The sequence below is a fragment of the Electrona antarctica genome, assembly GCF_951216825.1.
Source record: "Electrona antarctica genome assembly, chromosome: 10".
In the NCBI taxonomy this organism is placed as follows: domain Eukaryota; kingdom Metazoa; phylum Chordata; class Actinopteri; order Myctophiformes; family Myctophidae; genus Electrona; species Electrona antarctica.
Genome location: NC_136791.1, coordinates 39,351,675 through 39,373,314, shown reverse-complemented (window position 1 = coordinate 39,373,314; position 21,640 = coordinate 39,351,675). Strand labels below are relative to the sequence as shown.

Here is a 21,640-nt window from a genome sequence, read left to right as displayed (position 1 = left end):
GATATTATCGGCTGATATTATGAAATATAGCTGCAAGGAGCAATATGATGGAGCCAAGCAATAAGACAAATCACACGTTTACCCCCAAATGCCTCTACCTTCTTATAGAAGGCAGAATTCCCACCTGTCTATTGGGTCACCAGATGGATACCCAGGACTTGTACATTTGTATTTTAGATGTGCTAGGGATGCCAAATATACAGATAAGTAGAAAAGAAAAAGAAAATAAGGGGAGTTTGTGCTGTGTGGACCCCTTTGAATACTATTCCGTTTTCTGTAATGGTTACCACTAATTTGCATATTTAGGAGTAGGCTTAGCCCTAATTAAGGTACATTAAAAATGCTGTAATCACAAATCAAATGATCAAACCCTCAGAACATAGATATACACTTTATTTGTCAGTTTTGCTTGCCTTGTTGTTACAGAGTTATTGAAGAAATAGTTCAAAATTGGGAGCCATGTTGCAAATTAGAAGATCAAAAACTCAAAATCTCACTTGGGAACCATGTTTTTTTTATTCAGCACTCTTGACGGTGGCTCAGTGGTAGAGTGACCGGATGGCAACCGGTTGCCAGTTCGAACCCGGGCTCCCCCAGAGTTAGTGTCGAAGTGTCCTTGAGCAAGACACTGAACCCCTAATTGCTCCTGATGTGCTGGTTGGTGCCTTGCATGGTTTCTGCCGCCATAGGTATGAATGTGTGTGAATAGGTGAATGTAATGCACAATGTAAAGCGCCTTGGATAAAGGCGCTATATAAATGCACCATGTACCATTTTGAATTATGTAAAATGGCCTGGTTCCCCACTTTTACCCGAAAATGCTTCTAACCTCCTTATAGATGGCATTATTTCTGAAATCACACTGTTCTACCCAGCCTTTCACACTAGTGAGATGGAGGTTATATTTAAGGTTGAAGGGAAAGGTGGCAGGTCAAAAGATGAAAATCCATCTCCCCCTGACAGAATGCCTGATTCTACAGATGCATCCACTGATGATCAGGGTTCATGATTACAACACAAGTGGCATTTAGGTTATCGTTTAAAACCAGCTTGACATGTGTCAGGGTTTTTTGTTACAGTCTAAGATGTAACCTTGACATCCTACTAATGTAGGAGGTACGTTACATAGCAATATATTATACAGAGACTCAAGGGGAACGATGACAGCCTAAATGTGGGGTGTGGGCCCTATCAGGTCTTCCCTGCCTTACCATGTGATGTCACTGGAAAGGCCCAACAGATGTGTTCTTGTACTTAAGTCACATAACATTACCATCCAGCAGAATGACCAAACAGCAAATATTTACCATTTTCAAACATAGTATAAAACATTTATTTAAACAATCTTAAAAATCAATTTGAGTGTGTTTTTTGGACAGCCTGAGACAAATTTAACACTCAAAATGTATGGAGAGAAAAATGCAAGATCTATAGTCTCCAAGAGCCCAATGGCTAAGACTAAGACTTTTTTAAACAAATGAGCAGGTTATCCTCTTTTTTTCCATCAGATTTTATACAAAATGTGACCACAAAAAACAAAAGAAAAAACAGAAAAATATAATTTCATTTTCATAGCAGGTAATAAAGAGAGCATAATTGTATATACATAACGTAGAACAAGAGGCTTAAAGTCTCAACTTGCAGGTTATTTTGTCGTCAGGTTATAGCATCTCATTCCATTATTTTACATTCCTTTTTCAAAATTCTATTTAACACACCCAATGCGCACCAAAACAAAAAATAAGTAATCAAAAGGTGACCGAGTTGTCAGTGCTGTATAAGCACACATAAAATGGAAATAAAATGGATGCTATAGATAGATCGTGTTTAAAGTCATACTCTGTGGGATTTCTTCTGTTAAATTCATTCACTGGCATATCTTTCCACAACAACTGCCACTACATTCCTACCAAATATTCAAATAGTGTGCTTACACAGAAAATAAGGCACGTCAAATGCTGGTGGCTAGAAATGGCTAGGCTAGAGGCAGTAGTTGAATTGAATCTTTAGGCAGTATTTAACAGAGACAAGCTTGAGGCGCTGTGTTCGAAGTCTGAGGCTGATCTGGATTGTATTGAGGAATGTCTGAAAGTGGACTTCATCACTGATGCTACAGAAAACATCTAGTAGTAGTCTGTTCATAGAGTTATAATATATCAAGTTTGTCACGGAAACCCCAGTAAGAATACTGGAGAACCTTGCAGCCATCAAAGCCAAACATGCAGCCCTGCGCACACAAGTCAAAGTGATTGCTGCTGCTTCTAAAAAATATGCTATAGGCATCTACCATCTATCTATCTATCTATCTATCTATCTAAACCACGTTGATAGATGTATTCCCAGCATAATACAGTGGCAGCAAGAAAGAATATGAGCTCAAATGTGTGCTACTGCTACTAGCTTATAAGGCACTGACTGGAATGGAACTCATGGATTCGAATTATTAAAACGCACTTGATGTGACCACCAGTCACCACCGAACATGAAATCCTACAGAGTACGACTTTAAACCATGAGACAGGAGAGCACTGGGTGGGGACGTTTTATTCAGTCTCACCCACACGATTTCTGACCATTCCCAAAGAGATTCTGATCACTCACCCGCAACACTGTTATCCATCTACAAATGTGCCAAATCTCTCCTTAACCCATTCTGGGCGGGAACTCCTCTTGGTGTTTTTAGCATTATGTTATACTTTAGCTATTGAAAAATAGAAGATCTACAAGCTCATGGCGTGGCATCGAGTGCCGCGCTACGAGCTTGTAGATCTATTTTTGAAAAATCGTCAAAATGTGACGCAAGTCACACTCTTTCAGAGTGAACGTTTTTAATTCAAATCTTTGCTTCTGGGGGGGGTTACTATGATCTGTTCTACTGCAGATCATAGTAACCCTTCAATGTAGCTGGTCAGCGATGGCCAACCCTCTGTGTATCAAAGTGCTAAACGATGCTCAAGCTACTGCCAACGCCGTCTGGAAACTATCTCTATTCAGCCTCTACAGTCCAATAACAAGACAGGGTCCTAATGGCAGGACACACCAAAAAAGAAAAATTAAATAAAATTAGATATTATGTATCTAGCTAGAATTATAATTCGTAAAAAAATATATATATTTCTCTATACCACAACGTTGAATTGGTTTCTGTGGAAAGTAAACCCAATCCTGTTTCAGTCTACACAACAGCCTTATAATTTTGAACCAGGTTGACAACAAAGTAAGCACTTCTTTTCTTATGCAGAAAGCAACCTCATTGGGAGATGGAGTTATGGTCCCAGTGGAAAGTTGTTCAGATGTGTGTCAAGTTGGATAGGGCTGTATCCGAGTCATAACTGTTAATCAACATGTTCTCCATTTGTTATACCGTATCAAGCCTTGCTTAATAGACTGAAACACAATCAACTGTGTTGGGTTTCTTCCAAGTAGGCCTTAGTCAACATGTTTATTTTTTTGTAGGAATAGGCCCAAGGGACATTTATAAGCCCTGTTCAATATAGTATTTGACCTACATTATCACAAATGAGAGAACTTTATAAACAATTCTCAAGCTCCATGACCACTTGAATACTGTGATTGATTATAGATTAAATCCTCAATGTTGATTTAACTCACAAGTGTACAAATGTAACCAAATTAACTTCAACTTTAACAGAGTAGCCTAATAACTGCAAACAATTATTTAGATTGGCAGCTGTAAAGGTTTAACCTGTTAGAAATAATGAACTGATCCTTTGTGCCTGTCAGCATTAAAATATACTGTACCGAAACAATACTTTGACCATCGTAAATTCAAAATAATTCGGAAGCATGTGCCACCTAAACCTTGATTATACTGCTGTAACTTTCTTTATTTTTTCCTCTTTTTCCATCACTTTTTCACCAATTACTATCCACATCATTACTGAACAAAATTAACAACCTGCAAGTTGGACTTAAGACTGCTGGTCAATGCTTCATGTAGAAAAAGTGCTGAATGTGTTATTTTGCTCGACTGTTACTGGAGAATATTTCATTCAGTGCACTGCATTTGTTTGGGGGTATACAGATGGAGTGTATACTTGAGTATGGAGTCGGTTGTTTTTCCAGGAACTCACCAGGCATTCCCTTTGGTGTTAGGGCGTTTAGGAGAAAAACAGCTGCTTGCCAAGAATCTACATTCAACGGCCTCTGATAGAAAAACATATGGTTGGTTGTTCTGCTGGGTAGGTTAACTCTTTGATAATAAAATGGTCCCTGAAGGAAGCAATCTTTGAAACTAACCTGGAACAAACTGAAATGCCTCAAAGTGTTGTCAAAACTGCTTGGTAAACACAGAAAGGACATGTCAACTGTTCTCACTTTTAGTTTGGACTTAAAATATAATAACTATTATTTTCCCTTGGATTTTAACCCACCTGCTATCAGTGCAGTTTCTTTTTTAGCAAACAAAAAGGAAGCCCCAATCTTGCATAGCTCCATAAAGATATGATAGTTAACATGTGTTCGTTAGAAGACATTGATAAATGCCAGTGTACTGAAAAAGGTTACTTTGCTAGTCTATTGGATATTACACCTCATCAATATTATTTTCAAATAATAAAAGAAAAAGAAGCTACAAGATGCTACTAGTTATGGCACCGTGACATCACAAATTAATGCCAACTGTGACTGGCTTTCCAGGCAAATGGAAGATACAGTACAGGCAGAGATAACTGACTGAGACACCAACAGGTGCATCAAAATGTTTATGATTTATCATCCCTTTTCTTTTTTACACATTGGACTATGAACCGTAAATGATGCTCATAAGAACCGCGGATGCAGTGCGCAGGTTGTGCGTAAGCTATGCACGTGAATCTTGCTTTTACGCTTGTGCTCCGTTATTCCGTGTGCCTTTTTTGCCTTCAGAGGACAAAATATCGTAAATACAGAACTCCCTGCGGGATGGACGAGTTGTCGGTGTAGCCACCTGCTCTGCGTACGGTTCCGTTCCGTCGCCAGAGTGAGGAACTCAGTCAAAGCATCAGTTGTTTGAAGCATCAGTTGTTTGACAACTGGTCCTGTTAAGGAGGTACGGTCTTTGTGTACACTACAATTGTGTACACTACATGAGCACTGTGGTGTTTTTATAAACTGTCCTGCGATTCATTGCCATTTTCTTTTTAATAAAGCTACAATCCGGCAAAAAAAGAATAGAAAGAGAAACATTTGAACCAATCTGCCAAAGGCCATGGCACTTGTTTTCACATGAAAACAAGCGACTCATGCGGAACACATCTGTCACTTTGACCAGTAATCTCCACCTTCAGATTTTCCGCCATTCTGAGCAGTTTGAAAAATGCTTAAACCCGATTTTCTGCCTGGATTTTTGAGCAATTTGCGTGAAACGTTCTACAAACATCTATGGACCATTATCTGAAATCCCAGTTGAAGAGAAGTTTGTACGTGAAAAATTGTAAAATACATATAGCTGCAAGCAGCGATAACAGGCACTTTGAACAGGTATAACTCTTGGCCAAAAGCCATGTAACTTGTTTACACATGTGCCATGACTCATGCGGAACACATCTGTCACTTTGTATGTGAAGAAATTTGTAAAACAAAATATAGCTGCAAGCATCGATAAGAGGGGTCAAGGAATGCAGCAATAAGAAAAAGACCATATGCAATACGCACAATAAGCGGGTCTGTTTGGGGTCTGTTTTGGATACGAACAGCTGCAATACCGCTGGGTGACCTAAAGTGGCACTGTTGAGCAGCCTAAAAGGGCCATTCACACTGAGCACTATAACTATAACTGCAGCCAGCCAGCGGTGTTGAGCAGCCTGCACCGCTCAGTTCACACAGGTGTGATTTTTCTTATTGCTTGGCCCCGTTATATCACTGCTTGCACCTATATTTGTCCCTTGTTTTTGTACTTTTGTACAACAAATCTGTGCATGAACACCTGCCATACATAGATACATACATACATACATACATACATACATACATAGGGGCGTGCGTTAACCAAACATGTATGTATGATAAACCCAAACCCCTGAGTAACAAAATTCCATTAATGCATTTGACCACGCAGTAATGAGGGAGTATAGTGGATTACCTCTGAGACTGTATCTGTCTATCTTCAACCGTGTCTGTGTCATTGTGGATGTGTGTGTCTGTGTCTGTGTCGTGTGTGTGAGCTGTGGCCTGGGCTCCACAGCTTTCGCACTGCACCTCCGCTTCCTCCTCTCTTCCCAGAAAACCTTGTTGTTCCCACAATTCCTGGCCGTCGCACACCTCTATTCCGGAGTCGCCAGTGAAGCGCCGGTACCGGCCCGGCGTGGAGTCTTTGTCATCCAGGCAACCGTCATGAGGCGGGGCCTGCGAGGGCTCTGGAGCTGTGCCGAGTGGAGTGGCTGTGTCAAGGGACGAAGCGCCATCGGGCTGTAGGGGCGGAGTTAGAGGAGCGTTCTCTGGTGTGTCAGTGGGTGGAGTGACAGATTGGAGAGGGCTGTAGGGAGGTGGGGGTGTGGCTGGGCGGTCAACTACCTCCTCATAGGCTGGAAGCAGGTAGTCGGGAAGGAATCCTGATGAATGTGTGAGGGGATGAAATGGATTGTTATTGTTATAGCACAGATTATAACAGATTTTATATCGGCAGTCTATAGTTATAGTGGAATATCAACTGGAAGATACCAGTGGATACTGGATAGCTGACTGTTTGTTTCTAACACCAAACAAAATGACAACTGCAGTGAAATATAGTTAAAAAGTGGCTCACATTTGACAAGAACCTTGGAATGTGGGATATCAAAGCCATACAAAACCTGAACTATCATTTGAATGGAGTGGTTGACCTGAATATGCTCCACTAGGGTGACTGTATGTTTTCTTCAGTAAAATAAGCATGAATGAAAAATTACAATATTCAATCTGTGTGACCTGGTGGATTTCAGGTTATGGCCTAGTTTCAAAACCTGGGCCGTGGCTCAGCGGTCCAGGCACCCTGGCTGGTAGTTCAGTCTGGCAGTGTGCCGCGGGTTCGACTCCCGATCACGACGGCCTTTACTGCATGTCACCCCCCCCCCCCCATATCTCTCCCCATTTCCTGTCAGCCTACTGTATATGCCTCTATAAAAAAATATAAAATAAAAGGCAAAAGCCACAAACAAACATTTTAAAAAAAAACTTTGTTGAGACCTGCAGGCACGACGCACGGGGCTAATTATGCTTAAATATTATGCGAGATGAGATGCTGTCAATTCTGACTAAATGCCAGTATGCCTTAAGCACTTAATGTTACTCCATCATATGCTATGTGTGTCTGATATTTACTGTAAAAGATGTTCATGGTGGTTCAACCAGTTAATATAAGACATGAGGTACAGACTTGAACACATCATGATTACGTTCTCATCGCCTATAGAATCGCCTATAGAAAGTAATCTTCAGTAGGCTAAGTGTCAACTGACACGTTACACTACGTGTCTGACAACATTCTCTTTTTTGAGCATTCATATTTTCGGTGACTCTCCGGCACAACACAAAACTTATAGGTAGTGGATGTAGAGTACCGTAATTTCCGGACTATAAGCCGCTACTTTTTTCCCATGCTTTGAACCCTGCGGCCTATACAACGGTGTGGCTAATCTATGGATTTTTACAGCCAACGGCCACTAGGGGACCTTCTAAATCTATCTCTATGGCCACCTGCGGCTTATAGTCCAGTGCGGCTTGTATATGTATACATTTGTTTTTTTTCCCCTACATTTGGTACATTTGGTGTGCTTTATAGTCCGGAAATTACAGTAGTCTTGTGCATCTTCCCAACCAATCAGAGTGTGCACCATTTAACACTTTAATTGCCCGGAACTATTTAATCCATTACATTCATGCGCCCAGTCGATTTATAAACACGGACGCCTTTTCCGGACGGACCGGCCGGAAGTTCATGATGTTGTGTAGCAGCTAACAATAGCCACAGCACTATAGAGTCGATCGACAACAACGGGAGACAAGAATAAATCTATCGAGACTAGCGACTGGGCCGCGGAGCGCCGTCTAACACATCCCGTCTTTTCAGAAAAAGACGGGATGATTTAGATCGCGATTTATGAACGTTTTAAGATTTTCGTTTTCATCAGCTAAACAGGGGAGGGCGTTTTTCGATGACGCCTCACTCTTGCGCGTCACCGAGGAGAGCCCAGCAGGCGCGCCTGGGCTATACAGCCATGCGATCTGTTCTCGTATCAATAAACTTCGTCTTTAGGACAATACTTCGTCCTGGGCATCGGGCGTTACTAATAGAAAGGACAAAGTACTTCGTCCTGGGCGATGGGAGTGTTAATGAAGGCGTACGCAAACTTACATTTTTCCGTCGGCAGAGATCCTCTGCAACACATTTGATACTTTTGATGGCACATTCGTTGTGCGATATGTTGTCGGTCCAAGCAAAAACTGGCTTTAACGCGGGAGAAATGCCTGATGAAATCATCATTTTAAAAGTGTTGGAAGGCTCACTCACGGAGATAGAGGGGCAGCTGGTTGTTGTTGTGGGCTTCTCTGTAGGCTATGAGGTTGATCTCGTTCTGTCGTCGCTGCTGCTGGAAGCGCTGCTTGGAGCGTCGGTGCTGACATACACAGCAACAGGTCAGAATGATGATCAGAGTCCAAACCAACCAGAACCCTATGGGGATCAAGACAAGACCACAGTTGTCTGTTACTAGTCTCTTAAAAAAGAAGACTGTGATAACCGTTTTTCTTTTTATTATCATTATATTTGGGTATTAGTTTATGCACTTCATTGTGCGCACAGCCTAGTTAGTATTTAGCTGACACTTCTACTTGCCAATGAAAGGAGCTTGTGTGTGTGCGTGTGTATTACTCGCTGAGGTACAGTAGGCTCCTGAAGAAACATGTAACGTCAGTCAGGCCCATGATCTAAGATTTATCTATCATTAATTATTATTATTATTTATTTTTAAGTTATTACTTTGTTTTTGTTACACCAGAACCCTGGGTTAGGGATGCAACAAAATATTATTTTAATCCATGGTCTCAAGCAGCCATGGTTCGAACCCATAAGGCCTTTCGCTATAATACTGTGCCCACTGTATTCATTCATGTTTTGCCATTATGCTTAAATCCTTCTGGCATAATAATCTGATTGGAACAACATTAGTCATAAGGAGCACCATTTTGTGTAAAATATTTGGTAACACTATAATAATACAGTACATACAATTTATATGGCGCTTTTCAAGATTCTCAAAGTCGCTTTACAGAGCAAATGGAATAAAAACTTTATTAGAAAAATAAATAGTCTACTTCTAACATTAGAGTTTTATGTACTCACAAGTCGCAAATACTCATGATACTTATGATTTATAACAATAATCATCACATTAAGCATGTTATAAAGACTTAAGTTACTGTATAAGGTCCAGTATCATAACACGTAATTGCTGGTCACTCATAGACCTTTTATTTTAGCCTATACAATGCTTTGTTTTTATTTCAGTTCAATAAAGCAAAATCTTTCTTCAAAGCAAAATACTTTGTTTTTGATAGAGCATAGTATGAAAAAGACAGATAATACTGTTAAATATCGTATTTAATATTTTTGTTTGTAGTCTTGTTCTTGCAGTGATATGCAGTAGGCTATGTGTAGTCTTTGTCTACTGTACTACACTAAATATAAGAGATATACAGTATGTCACAGCCACAAGCTATAAGACATTCCCACAAAATCCCAATCTCATGGCCTCTAGTAATATACAGTGGCCACTAATTGAGGATCTTGTGAATACAACATATACAGTATCTTGTGGCCATGACATATGGTAACTAACTTAACCGCATGGAAAATCTTGTGGCCACAAGATATAAGATGGATCCACTACAACTTTATGTTGTCCCCATAAGATGAGGATCTCATAGACACGTGTTATATTTGTGGATTCAAGAACCTATTTTGTGGCCAGTATAGAGCATAGCAGTGGGCGTGGTTTTCTGAACCCACTGAAAACTCGCCAATTCATTTTTCCCCATAGAGATTTATAAAAATATTAATCAATTATTCTAAGCCTAGAATCAAGCCATCCAGGATCCTGGTGATTCATGACCATAAAACCTTTGATTCTGTGAAAAAAATATAATAATTGAATATTTAATTATATGATATATACTACATTTAATAAATAGCATTTGTTTATCGTTTTTCTTTTTTTTCCCACAGAATCAAAGGTTTTAAGGTCATGACTCACCAGGATCCTGGATGGCTTGATCCTAGGCTTAAAATAATTAACCACGCCCACTGCTATGCTGTAACGTTTAGGTTGTCCTCACTTGTGGCCACATAACTAACATGACCCACAGCATGTCACTGTGGCAGGGGTGTGTGGTTTGGACATGTGTTTTACACATTAAAATCCTGCGTGTGAATTTAACACTTTTATTGCCATTTGTACACTCTCAAGAGTTACATCAACACAGAGGATTTTACAGTGTAAGTAGCATGCTGAACCTGCCTGATGGTTACGAAATAACAAATTGCTATGGTACAGTTGGAGGCCATCGATATTGTCCTTTTGTTTTTGCTGAGGTTTGCGTGATCTGCGCAAAAGGACAGTTAACCCATTTTGGGCGGGAACCCCTTTTGGTGTTTTAAACATTGTTATAATTTAGCTATTGAAAAATAGCAGATCTACAAGCTCATAGCGCGCCACCGAGTGGCGCGCTACGAGCTTGTAGGTCTGCTATTTTTGAAAAATCGTGAAAATATTTATTTCAGAAAACTGGAGGATTTAGAAGGATTTTTTTAAATGTTGAGGTCAGGCCTAAATGGGTCAAATGATAAGGGACAATATCGGTGGCACCCAACTGTAAATAGCATGCTGAACCTGCCTGATGGTTACGAAATAACAAATTGCTCTGGTATTAACGCGTGGCAAGCAGCAACGACCCAGCATGGCTGCCGCTGGGCTAGTGATGGGCGCACCGGCACCATTCTGAATTCATAAGTCTAAGTTAGTAGAGTGTGGCCAATAAAGCATTATTCCTTATACTCAAAGTAAAATCCTCAGTGTTCAGAGCCAGTATACAAATATATTGTACAGTACATTTGTACACCATCAAAATTTACAAATGGATAGATTTACACTGATGAATTTACTGGTAGTAGTGCTTCTGTTAAGAGTCACCCGTCTTCTTCGGTGTATGAATTCTACTTTGTAGAAAACCTTTCTGCCACTAAACATGCAATCATCATATAAAAGCCATAATACACTGAAAGATGTTGTTTACAGTGTTTAGCAATGCCGACAGATTTCAGCTGTACCCTGTACCCACTGAATCACTGTCACCCATAATAATAGTAAGTGACATCCTCACAGACATGATTATTGCCATGATATGACACGTACACCTAATACCAACTAATTTACACGTTCCAATTACAAATACACACACACGCACGCACGCACGCACAATTATTGGATTTCTGCCACCTTCTACTGGTCAGCATGGATGCTCTATTCAGCATACAAAAAGCTAGACAGTGAGTCATGAAATGCTCCCTCGACCTTAAAAAGACCAGGGAGCAGCTTGAGGCGGGGTCTGTGAAGTGCTTATTAAAATGGAACGGGGACGCCCAAGCCGTAACATGAGAAACGCCGGGCTGCCAACTACCAGTAAACAAGTCCAGTCAGCCTGTGACATTCAACACACAGGGATGGCCTTTCTGCAGCTTTACTAAACTTTTAGTCAACAAGTTATTTCTAGACCAGGTTTGAATATTATGGTCAAGGTGTAATATATAGGGTTGGTACAGGATTAGTCAAATTAAATGGTAGTACAAGTACATTTAAAGGTCATTGGCTATCAAAATAGTGCACAGTAAAATAAAGCTCAAGTAGTAGCCTAGATCTACTCCATATCCAAATGAGTGAGTGGTCTAATATCATTGCAGAAAACATAGTTTTTGCCGGCAACAGTGGCGTATAGATTTCAAAGTTAACTAATAGTCACTTCCACTACTTTACAAGCCAAATAGGGCCCTTGAATGATGGCTGCTTACCTGTCAAAGTGGCCAATGAAAAAAAGACAGGAGATCAGAAGTGGAGGTGTAGGAAGGAATGTGACTTTAGATATGCAAAGCCTAATCATAGACTATATATGGTATGCTGAAACATTACATTTTATTTACAATGCCTGCTGTGGCTTAAAATTGTAAAAATGCATTCCTGATATAAGTGAAGGTGAAAGTGGATCAAATAAATAAAATAAATCATCAAGAGACTAACCATTGTGATAAATAACCATGACTAGTGATGCACGATATAATCGGTAGCATATCAAAATCGGCCGTATCGGCCATAAAAATGCCATATCTGTACATGTATCGGATCAATCTAAAAATAATCCAGATTATTTTCACAGATATTGATGACGCATTAATAATGTGATCACCAATGGCTCCGTTGCTTTTGTTTTGTGTATTTTTAATGTTTGAAGGCAGCATAATCCGTATAACATCCAAATCGTTCAGAAGCGGTATCGGCAGATATGCCCATGCAAAAAAGTTGATCGGAGATCGGATATCGGTCATAATTTCATAATGGTGCACCCATTCCCCTATCCATGACAGCACCAAGCAAAACAATGGGGCTAATAATATGAGTTTAACAGCTGTCGTAATGGTGGAAGGTAAGGAAAGTGCAGGCAACTTACACCATAGTTCGTAGTAGTAGCTGCAGCACTGCGTCTCTCCGCAGCAGTGGCCCGACTCACACACATAGCTCTGGTTATTAGCTCCCTGGCACAACAGCTTACTCTGGAAAATCATAGCATAGTCAAAACAGTAAGTTGCATATTAGGCTGAATGAAATAAATATTCTATGGAGTAAATCCTGACACAAATCCACGCCCCCTGTGTCATAAAGAGATTTTCCAATTCAAATACCGTTAACTTAAAAAAAATACAATACAAATAGAAAAAGGGGTTAGTATTGATTTATTTGGGAGAATTTATTCATGACCCAGAGGGTGTTGTTTTGACAGACTTTGATATTCTATATCATCATCTCAATTTCTTTTTTAATCATCTGTCATAGCGTACTCACTTAAAGCTGCTATAAGCAATAATATGTCAAAATTTTAATGACCTATTTTTTTTTTTTTTTGGTATTCAGACAGCCAGCAATGGGTAGAACGCTCCCAAAAGAAATGTAGTCTCTGTGACACATCTAGGGGCCACAATCTGCATTCAAAGATTTTCCTAGAAGCTTTGTCATTGGTCGATTTGCCTGTCTGCTTCCTGATTGGTTAGTCACTGCGACCGGGTTTTTTTCGACCAATGACAAAGCTTCTAGGAACATCTTTGAATGGAGATTACGCCCCCTAGATGTGTCACAGAGACTACATTTTTTGGGGAGCATTCTACCCATTGCTGGCTGTCAGAATACAAAAAAAATAATATTAATATTTTGACATATTATTGCTTATAGCAGCTTTAAGTCTCACTTTTTTTTTTTTTTTTTTTCCCCACGATTTTGTAACCCATTTTTCACCCCTGTGTCAATTATCTAATGTGATCCTGGGCTCTACACACCCTCCGCCAACCTATTCCCCATATATGGGTGACATGGGGAGAGCAACGGACTTGAACTCATGCTTCCTTCATGCCTGAGTGTCCAAGTTGCTCCTTTACACCCGACAGGGGGGAGTTTCCCGTTTACGTGGTTGGACGTAGCGCGTGGAAGGAACACGTTATTCCAACCAGTTCCTTTCCCCTCCATCAGACACATTTTAACATTTTATTGCCTTATGTTTACATTTGTAAGCAAAACACCAAGTCAAATCACATCATGCACGTACAAACTTACTTGGACAATAAATCAGACTTTGATTCCACATTACACTGTCACGTGAAATCCAACAGTATTGCATAGGAAAAAGTGCTCGCATAACAAGTGATCACGTAACAAAAGTCATGTAAAAATATGCACAATATCCTTTTCACCTTATCATACTACAGACTATATACATACCGTATTTTCTTAGCATATTTTATTAAGCAGTTAGCTAGTTGCAAATATAATTACACAGTAAAGGCTGCAGCATGGGCATTTTCGGGACGTGGTAAGAATAATTCTAGCACATACTGTACTATATGCACCCCTAATCACCCATGCATTAACGAACACCTATCAATGAGTTCTGGTGAGTCCAGATGCCACAAGTTGTTTCAGGTTACCTGTCTGACGCCCATTAAGAAAGACATGACCTCATCATCGGTAAGACAATCCACCCCCAAATAATAAACCAAAGAGGAAGAGGAGGGTGAAAAAGGTTTAGGTGCTGTTGAACGGCTTGCTGAGAAATATTCCAGCAACAGAGTGAGCTCAGCAGACCATGCGCTGCCTGGGTTCAACTCAGCAGACCTCTTGCTGGAATTGGACCCCCAACAAGTTGCCAAGGAATGCAAGTAAACAACCCCCAGCATACATGCACACATACCCCCCCCCCCACACCTTTCCTTCGATGTTCTTTTGCACACACAGACACACACCCAGCACTTTCTTGTTTGACTAGGGATGGGCGATATGACATTTCTGGCTGATATAATTAATTGCCGTTATGTGGCCGATAACCGATATGTTGATATGATCTCATTCTGTATTAAAAAAAGATTTTTTTTCCCCATTCTGAAAAAAAAGCATACACTGAATTTGATAAAGCTATGCCTCTTTATTCCAAAACAAGGGATGCACCATTATTTAAATGTTGCCCATATCCCAAGATTCCCAACATAAAAACCTTGAATTTAGTATTTTTATTTAAAAACACATTGTGTGCACTTTCATTCTTTCAAAATAGCGACGTGGGGTGCCCATCTGATTTTGCAAAAAAAAAGAAAGAAAAAAGTTTACGTGTACAGACGTCTTAGGCACACCTTGGGATAAATCCTACGACGTCTGGAGACGTCTTGGGCACAAATTGGGTTAAAATGTTCCAACTTGTTGACTCTTTTGAAAGCTTCCCCATAAAACGCTGCTTCCGCAGCCTTCATCACAAAAGGCTTTTTCAGGCTTTAAAAATTAACATAAATTATAATATAAAATATCGGTTAAAACCGATGTTGGTTCGATACCGATATTGCATTTTACGGCGAATGTATTGTATGTATTGTATTGTATTGGAATTGAATGAAGAACAGTGACACCTTGTGGTGGTTTCAAATGTGCTTAGGAACTTTTGTAGGTAGGAACCCATTTTAGGGAAACATAGTTGAAGGACCCTCAGACAAACAGGAAACAGGAAGTTATATTCACTTGAGCACAGTGTGGCATTTTGTTGTGATCGGTTTACAATCCAGCCCCATCCTAAACGTTTTGCTCTCAAAAAAGGCATCATCTGTAAGTTTCACTTATTGTTTTGATGGATGTCAACCTTGTGACAGGATATTTTATATTTACCTTTTGTATGAAAAAGGAGTCTTGTGTGAGATGTGCATTGAGTATTTGCTTAGTTTCTACAACACTTGACTAGTTCTAATACCTACATTCATATGTATTCTAATAAGGTTTTGTATCTCTGTTTGCAGTTTTACACTTTTCTACATAAAGAATTATCAGAAGGATTCAACTTGTCACTGCCTGTTCTTATGTGGACAATAGTTAAGCTGGCTGTATAGCTGAGCTCAAGGTGCATGCTCGGTGAGGACAGCACAGTAAAAATATGTGTTTTGAGGGAAGACGACAACTGGATTCTGATTGCCACGTCTCACAGTCAAGAGGTTTGCTAAATGACAGCGATCAGGTACACTAACAATCTCCACACGCAATAAAAGAGATGTAATGGATGTGATGGAGAACACTAAGCAAGACTTTACAGAACAGGAAGATGACAGTGAGAGGCATCTCACAGCACTCCACCCAGGCCCAGTCATTCAGACAGCAACACGCTCTTCTCCCACTCACTTTTCCCCGTCAGAGCATGGCGGGGAGAATGATGAAACGTCTGACACGGAAGTCTCTTCAAAGTGTACCCCGGTATGCGGTGACAAGATCAGTGGCAAATCATGTTCCAAGATATGTCTTGTAAATGTCTATCTAGCTGGACATCGCCAGCAGACCCGCAGGATGTATGCCATCTTAGATGACCAGAGCAACAAGTCTCTGGTCAAACCAGAGTTCTTCAACATGTTCAATATCAAGGGAGAACCAACTCTATAAGAAATGAAAAAATCGGCACACCAATTCAGGCCCCCTAGTTTCTCACCCAGCCTAAAGGTATAGATGTTTGTTCAGCCTCCTCCACTACTAGAACCAACTCTATACACATTAAAGACATGCACGGGGACAGTGGAGACATCTGGCTGAAGAGCTCATGGTTTAATTGTAGAGTCAATAGATGACAACAAACATACAGAAATACCCACACTGGAAGTTGTGTATCATCACAGTCATCTAAAAGGCCATAGCAGACAAGATCCCACCCCTGGACAAAAGGTCAGAGATCCTTTTACTACTTGGCGACATATTGCGGGTTCACAAAGTCCATGAACGTCTCGATGGCCAAGCTGATGCACCGTTTGCCCAGAAGCTTGATTTAGGCTGAGTCATAATATGTGACGACTGCCTAGGCAGTACACATGCCCCCTCCACGGTCACCTCTATGAAGACATGTATCATAGAGAAAGGACACACCACTTCCCTAAATCCATTTCAGAGCCAGATTAGAGCGAAAGATGAGCGCTCTAAATTGAAAGTCTCTTATCAAGTTCCCCCACCACTGAACCTACTGCAGCAACGCAGCCGTCACACAGGACGCAAGCATCACTGCGACTTGTCATTGCACGCCTCAAAAAGGTCACAAACCACAGCGGGGAGAAAAACACTGTCTCTGTAGACAACTGTAGCGAATCTGATGGCATGATTGCGACTAGCCAGTGGTCCTCTTTCTCTGGCAGATCTGTGGGATCCAGGCTGCACTCCTCGTTGGAGTCGGACTCCTTCACAGAGAACACCACAAGGCATCGCAAGAGCAAACACATGACCTCAAAATCGCCAATCAACCAGCCAGAAAAGATAAAGGTTTCTGAAGTGGAAAGACAACGTGATGAGCAGAGTGACTTGTTCTGTGAGCAAAAGTCAAGGGGGTCTACGGTCTTGAATGAATGAATGAATAGTTTATTTCGGTGCTTTACATTTACATGTTAAGTTTCATCATTTGCATTTAAGTTTTTATACAAAGAGGTAAAGAGGTCTTGTCCTGCAGGGACTACTAGGCACAGCAAAGATCTACTCCAGGCCAATTTTAGAGTTGGTCTTCTCTTGCCCTCAATTGCAAGATGTTCAAGATAATTGAGAAGTTGGTAGTGGCATCTCTATAGATGCCAAGCGGGGAGTGTATTGGAATTGAATGAAGAACAGTGACACCTTGACCTTGTGGTGGTTTCAAATGTTGTGCTTAGGAACTTTTGTAGGTAGGAACCCATTTTAGGGAAACATAGTTGAAGGACCCTCAGACAAACAGGAAGTTATATTCACTTGAGCACAGTGTGGCATTTTGTTATGATCTGTTTACAATCCAGCCCATCATCTGTAAGTTTCACTTATTGTTTTGATGGATGTCAACCTTGTGACAGGATATTATTTTATATTTACCTTTTGTATGAAAAAGGAGTATTGTGTGAGATGTGCATTGAGTATTTGCTTAGTTTCTACAACACTTGACTAGTTCTAATACCTACATTCATATTTCATGTTAGTAAAGGTTTATTTGCTTTGCTTTATTTTTGTGGTATATGAATATATACTTACCAAGAGAACCCTGTTGGAGAATGCTGCTTAAATGCATATTTACTGTACATTGTTGAATTCTGTGATCACAAATGTATTAAGCCACTGTATTCTAATAAGGTTTTGTATCCGTTTGCAGTTTTACACTTTTCTACATAAAGAATTATCAGAAGGATTCAACTTGTCACTGCCTGTTCTTATGTGGACAAGAGTTTAGCTGGCTGTATAGCTGAGCTCAAGGTGCATGCTTGGTGAGGACAGCACAGCGAACATACAGCTCCTTCTAAAAAAATAATAATATTCTGCTAAAGCTAATTATAGCTTACATACAGCTCATGAAAATCAAAAAATCCTAATCGCGAAATATTAGAATAATTTAAGAGACCACAAACAAATGTTTTTTTAATCCAGAAATGTCTACCATCTGAAAAGTATGTTAATGTATGCAGTCAATACTTGGTCTGGGCTACTTTTGAACAAATTATTTCATCAATGGGGCATGGCATGGTCAGCCTGTGGCACCGTTGGTGTTATGGAAGCCCAGGTTTGCTTTGATAAATTGTTGAGTCTTCCTCTCTGACTTCAACATGCCTCTCGTTCAAAATATGAACGCAAAGTTCAGCGACTTTATTGTAATGATAGCGAGGTAAGCAAGCAAAATATTTCTCCCGGTTTTTGTCCGGAACGGAAGGGGGGGGGGCTTACAGAGTAAAAGTGGCCATATTTGTGCGGCACTTAGAGCTGTTATTTTGAAAGAAATCCTGGCGCCGATTGTGTTAATATACTTTTCAGATGGTCGACATTTCTGGATTAAAAAAAAAAACCATTTGTGTGGTCTCGTAAAAATATTTTTATATTTTGAGATAGATTGTTATTTTCATGAGCTGTATGCCATAATTATCAAAATTAAAACAAGAAAAAGGTTTTAAATATTTGACTTTATGCGCAATGAATTAGTATCACTTTTTGAATTAGGGAAGAAAATGAACTATTGTAGAATATTCATATTTATTGAGAAGGAGCTGTATAAGACAATGATGACCAATGAATTGCCCATTGACACCATTACAGGCTTCAAACACCCTCTCCTCCCCACACACATGTGCAGACATATACAAATGCACACACATGCAGGACTCAAATTAGGAAAAAAACCCTGAATAACCAAGTGGAGAAACAAATGCATTCTGATCTATACAGGTATATAACCTGTATAACACAATGAAGCCATTTACATCCTGTGTGGCGGCATGTATAGAATGTTGAATAGGTCACGTTGACCTCAATTTTGCATCAAGATGGCAAGAGGAACATACAGTATACTGTAAATGGGTTCATTATTAGAGCAGTGATCAGATGGAAGGCGCTTCAGTCACAAGGCTGCTCAATTGGCAAGTGTAAACATAATTAGAAATGGACCTTCCTATGCACAGCAGCCATATTGGAAAGAAATTGGGCATCTTCCTTACTGCCGTCATGCGTTACCAATGATGCGAAGCCTGCGTAGCTAGTTCAGGCAGACAACTCGTGAGCGCGCCTACCTGATCAGGTGACTAGTCTCATGCACTTTTTACCTGACCAGAGCGGCCATTTAAACTTCTCTGCCTACCTACTGCCTACCTACTGCCTACCTGGCTTCTCTCCTGCTGTGTGGACGTGCGTCGCTGCTGCTGTCTCCCTGTCTCGCTTGCTGCTAACCTGCTGCACATGAAGTTTTAGCAAATCCCACCGCCTCCATCCAGTGACCTGTAGGCTCCGTTTCTAGATCCCCCTGCATCTTATTCATTCCCTGTAATTCTATTTGGCTTTAAACTTAATTAATAGGGACAGGGCCCTGATGACAATCTACGCTTCATATATCTATGCTCAATAAATATACATTCTTAATTCATTCTAAGGGCCGATTCATACTCCTATTTTAGAGACGAATAAAAGTCGGTTCGGCTCTGTAGAGCCTACAATGTGACGTCATTTGAGGTTCGGGGGGGCGGGTACCGTCCTAAAGTCGGCTCTTCGGTGCTACTGAAAATTTCTGACGAGCCGAAATCATTTCGGCACTACAGCGCCGAAACGGCGGTAAAATAGGAGTATGAATCAGCCCTAAGAGTTGTCTGACTGAAATGATACTAAATGAAGGCTCTGTTCCATTCTGGTCAAACAAAGTAAGGGTGCTGATATTGTGAATGTTGGCTCACTGGAAACACTCTGCTACACCAGCGGTCTCAAGGTGTGGTCCGGGCAGGTACCTACCAACCCCCATGGTTCTTTGGGGGGGTTCCAAATGGCTCCTTACTGGTGTGTACACTGACAGTCAACAAATGGAATGTAGAGTGTACAAATGGAAACAAATGGACCTGTAAGGGTCCATTTATTACTGTCTTAGAGTTATGGGGGTTCTTGGAATTAAAAACTTTGACAACCACTGTAGTGTATCAGATTGATAGACTAAATGGAGCAGAAATAATTAGTATTGGTAAGACCTGTGAAGGAAGTAAAGTCCAATTTATTTCCAATATGACTGCTGTGCATAGTGGTGGCCTGCACAGAATGTGCACAATGACATTGAAGCTCATGCATTAGTGTGATATGTAAGGAAAAGCAGAGGAGCAACTCTTTCTCAGGTGACTGAGAATGTTAACACAAGGTGCAATCACTGTGTCAGCGAGACCAGTCCGTTGACAACTAGACCTACATGGAGTGTTATTATAGTAGGGTTGCAGTGTATACAAACCCCTCATTACAAAGACTATTGCACTTTTGAGAGTTCATTGGTGCAAAAAAAACATAGGCAATGGTCTACACCGTAGAGACCATCTCTACAGAGATGTGTAAAAAAAGCTTTCAGACTGGTGGAAAATGTGGAGTGATTCATTTCTTATATACAGTTCTGAGGTCGTTACACAGCAAGGAGGGAGAAGAGTTTTGAAGAACACTTGGTATTTGCGTAGGTGACATAGGAAAGAGAAGAACTTCTCTTCCCTATGTCAAGGCGTGATCACTGTGTCAGCGAGAGGGAAGAGAAAAACTTTTTTTCCCTGTGTCACCCACACGAAATAGGACAATTATTGTCCCGTGTTAGCAAAGTGTATAGGAAGGGATGGATCATGTACTGAAGATAAGGGTTGCCATGCCCTTCATTGCCTTGTTGTAGGTCATCACCAGTGCTTGGATGCAGGCAGGGAGTAGGGTATAATATGTATACAGGCAGTCAGATACACACAAACCTCCAACACTCAACATGCCAAGTATTCACTGACAGTCAGCAAGACAGTCAGACATTAGTTAAATGAACAAATAGCAGAGACAGCCAACTGCACCCATAGGAACTTTGACTGATATTCGTAAACATGTTGCACTAACATGATTACGTTGCAACTTTGCCATATTCATAACATCGAAGTTACAGCTTGCAGGACTCAGGACAAGACTATCTAGGGCAAGTAGGACAACATTCCAATGTGCGCTTTGACAGCTGTAGTCTTCCTTGGTTTTGTCAAATTGAAATGGCACTGCAGCTTAAACAAGTTTTAGTAGCGTTGTTAAGAGATAAACCAAGGCCTGGCCGTTAATGCTTGCTAATTTGGCCATTTCGTCGATATTAAGGCGTTATTTTAGAATGTATGATTTTGACTCCAGCCGTTAAAATGACAAAGGTGTATGGTGGTCGACTTGGAAAACGTTAATTTGAGACCAGAATGCCGATAAGACAACTCATGCTACTGTACTTTAAACTAAATAGATCTCAAGAGGATTGGGTCTACTCTACACAACCCATAGCCCAACGGGACGGTAGCTCTGTGATGGGTAATTGGCTGACAGGCGACTATGCGTCTGTGATATATTTTATATTATATATGATATAACAATAAAAG

The 21,640-nt window shown here is 40.5% G+C and overlaps 1 protein-coding gene across 1 annotated transcript in view; it reads right to left on the bottom strand.

The window, feature by feature from the left end:
- Positions 1–1,113: 1,113 nt before the first annotated feature.
- The window catches only part of fbxw4 (F-box and WD repeat domain containing 4), an 87,379-nt gene continuing 66,852 nt past the window's right edge, over positions 1,114–21,640 (bottom strand). The window contains exons 9-11 of the mRNA XM_079512070.1: positions 12,694–12,796; positions 8,489–8,650; positions 1,114–6,551 (exon numbers count right to left, since the gene is read on the bottom strand). Coding sequence (XP_079368196.1) covers positions 6,079–6,551; positions 8,489–8,650; positions 12,694–12,796 — 738 coding nt within the window. The 3' untranslated portion in view covers positions 1,114–6,078. The remainder of the gene's footprint in view (positions 6,552–8,488; positions 8,651–12,693; positions 12,797–21,640) is intronic.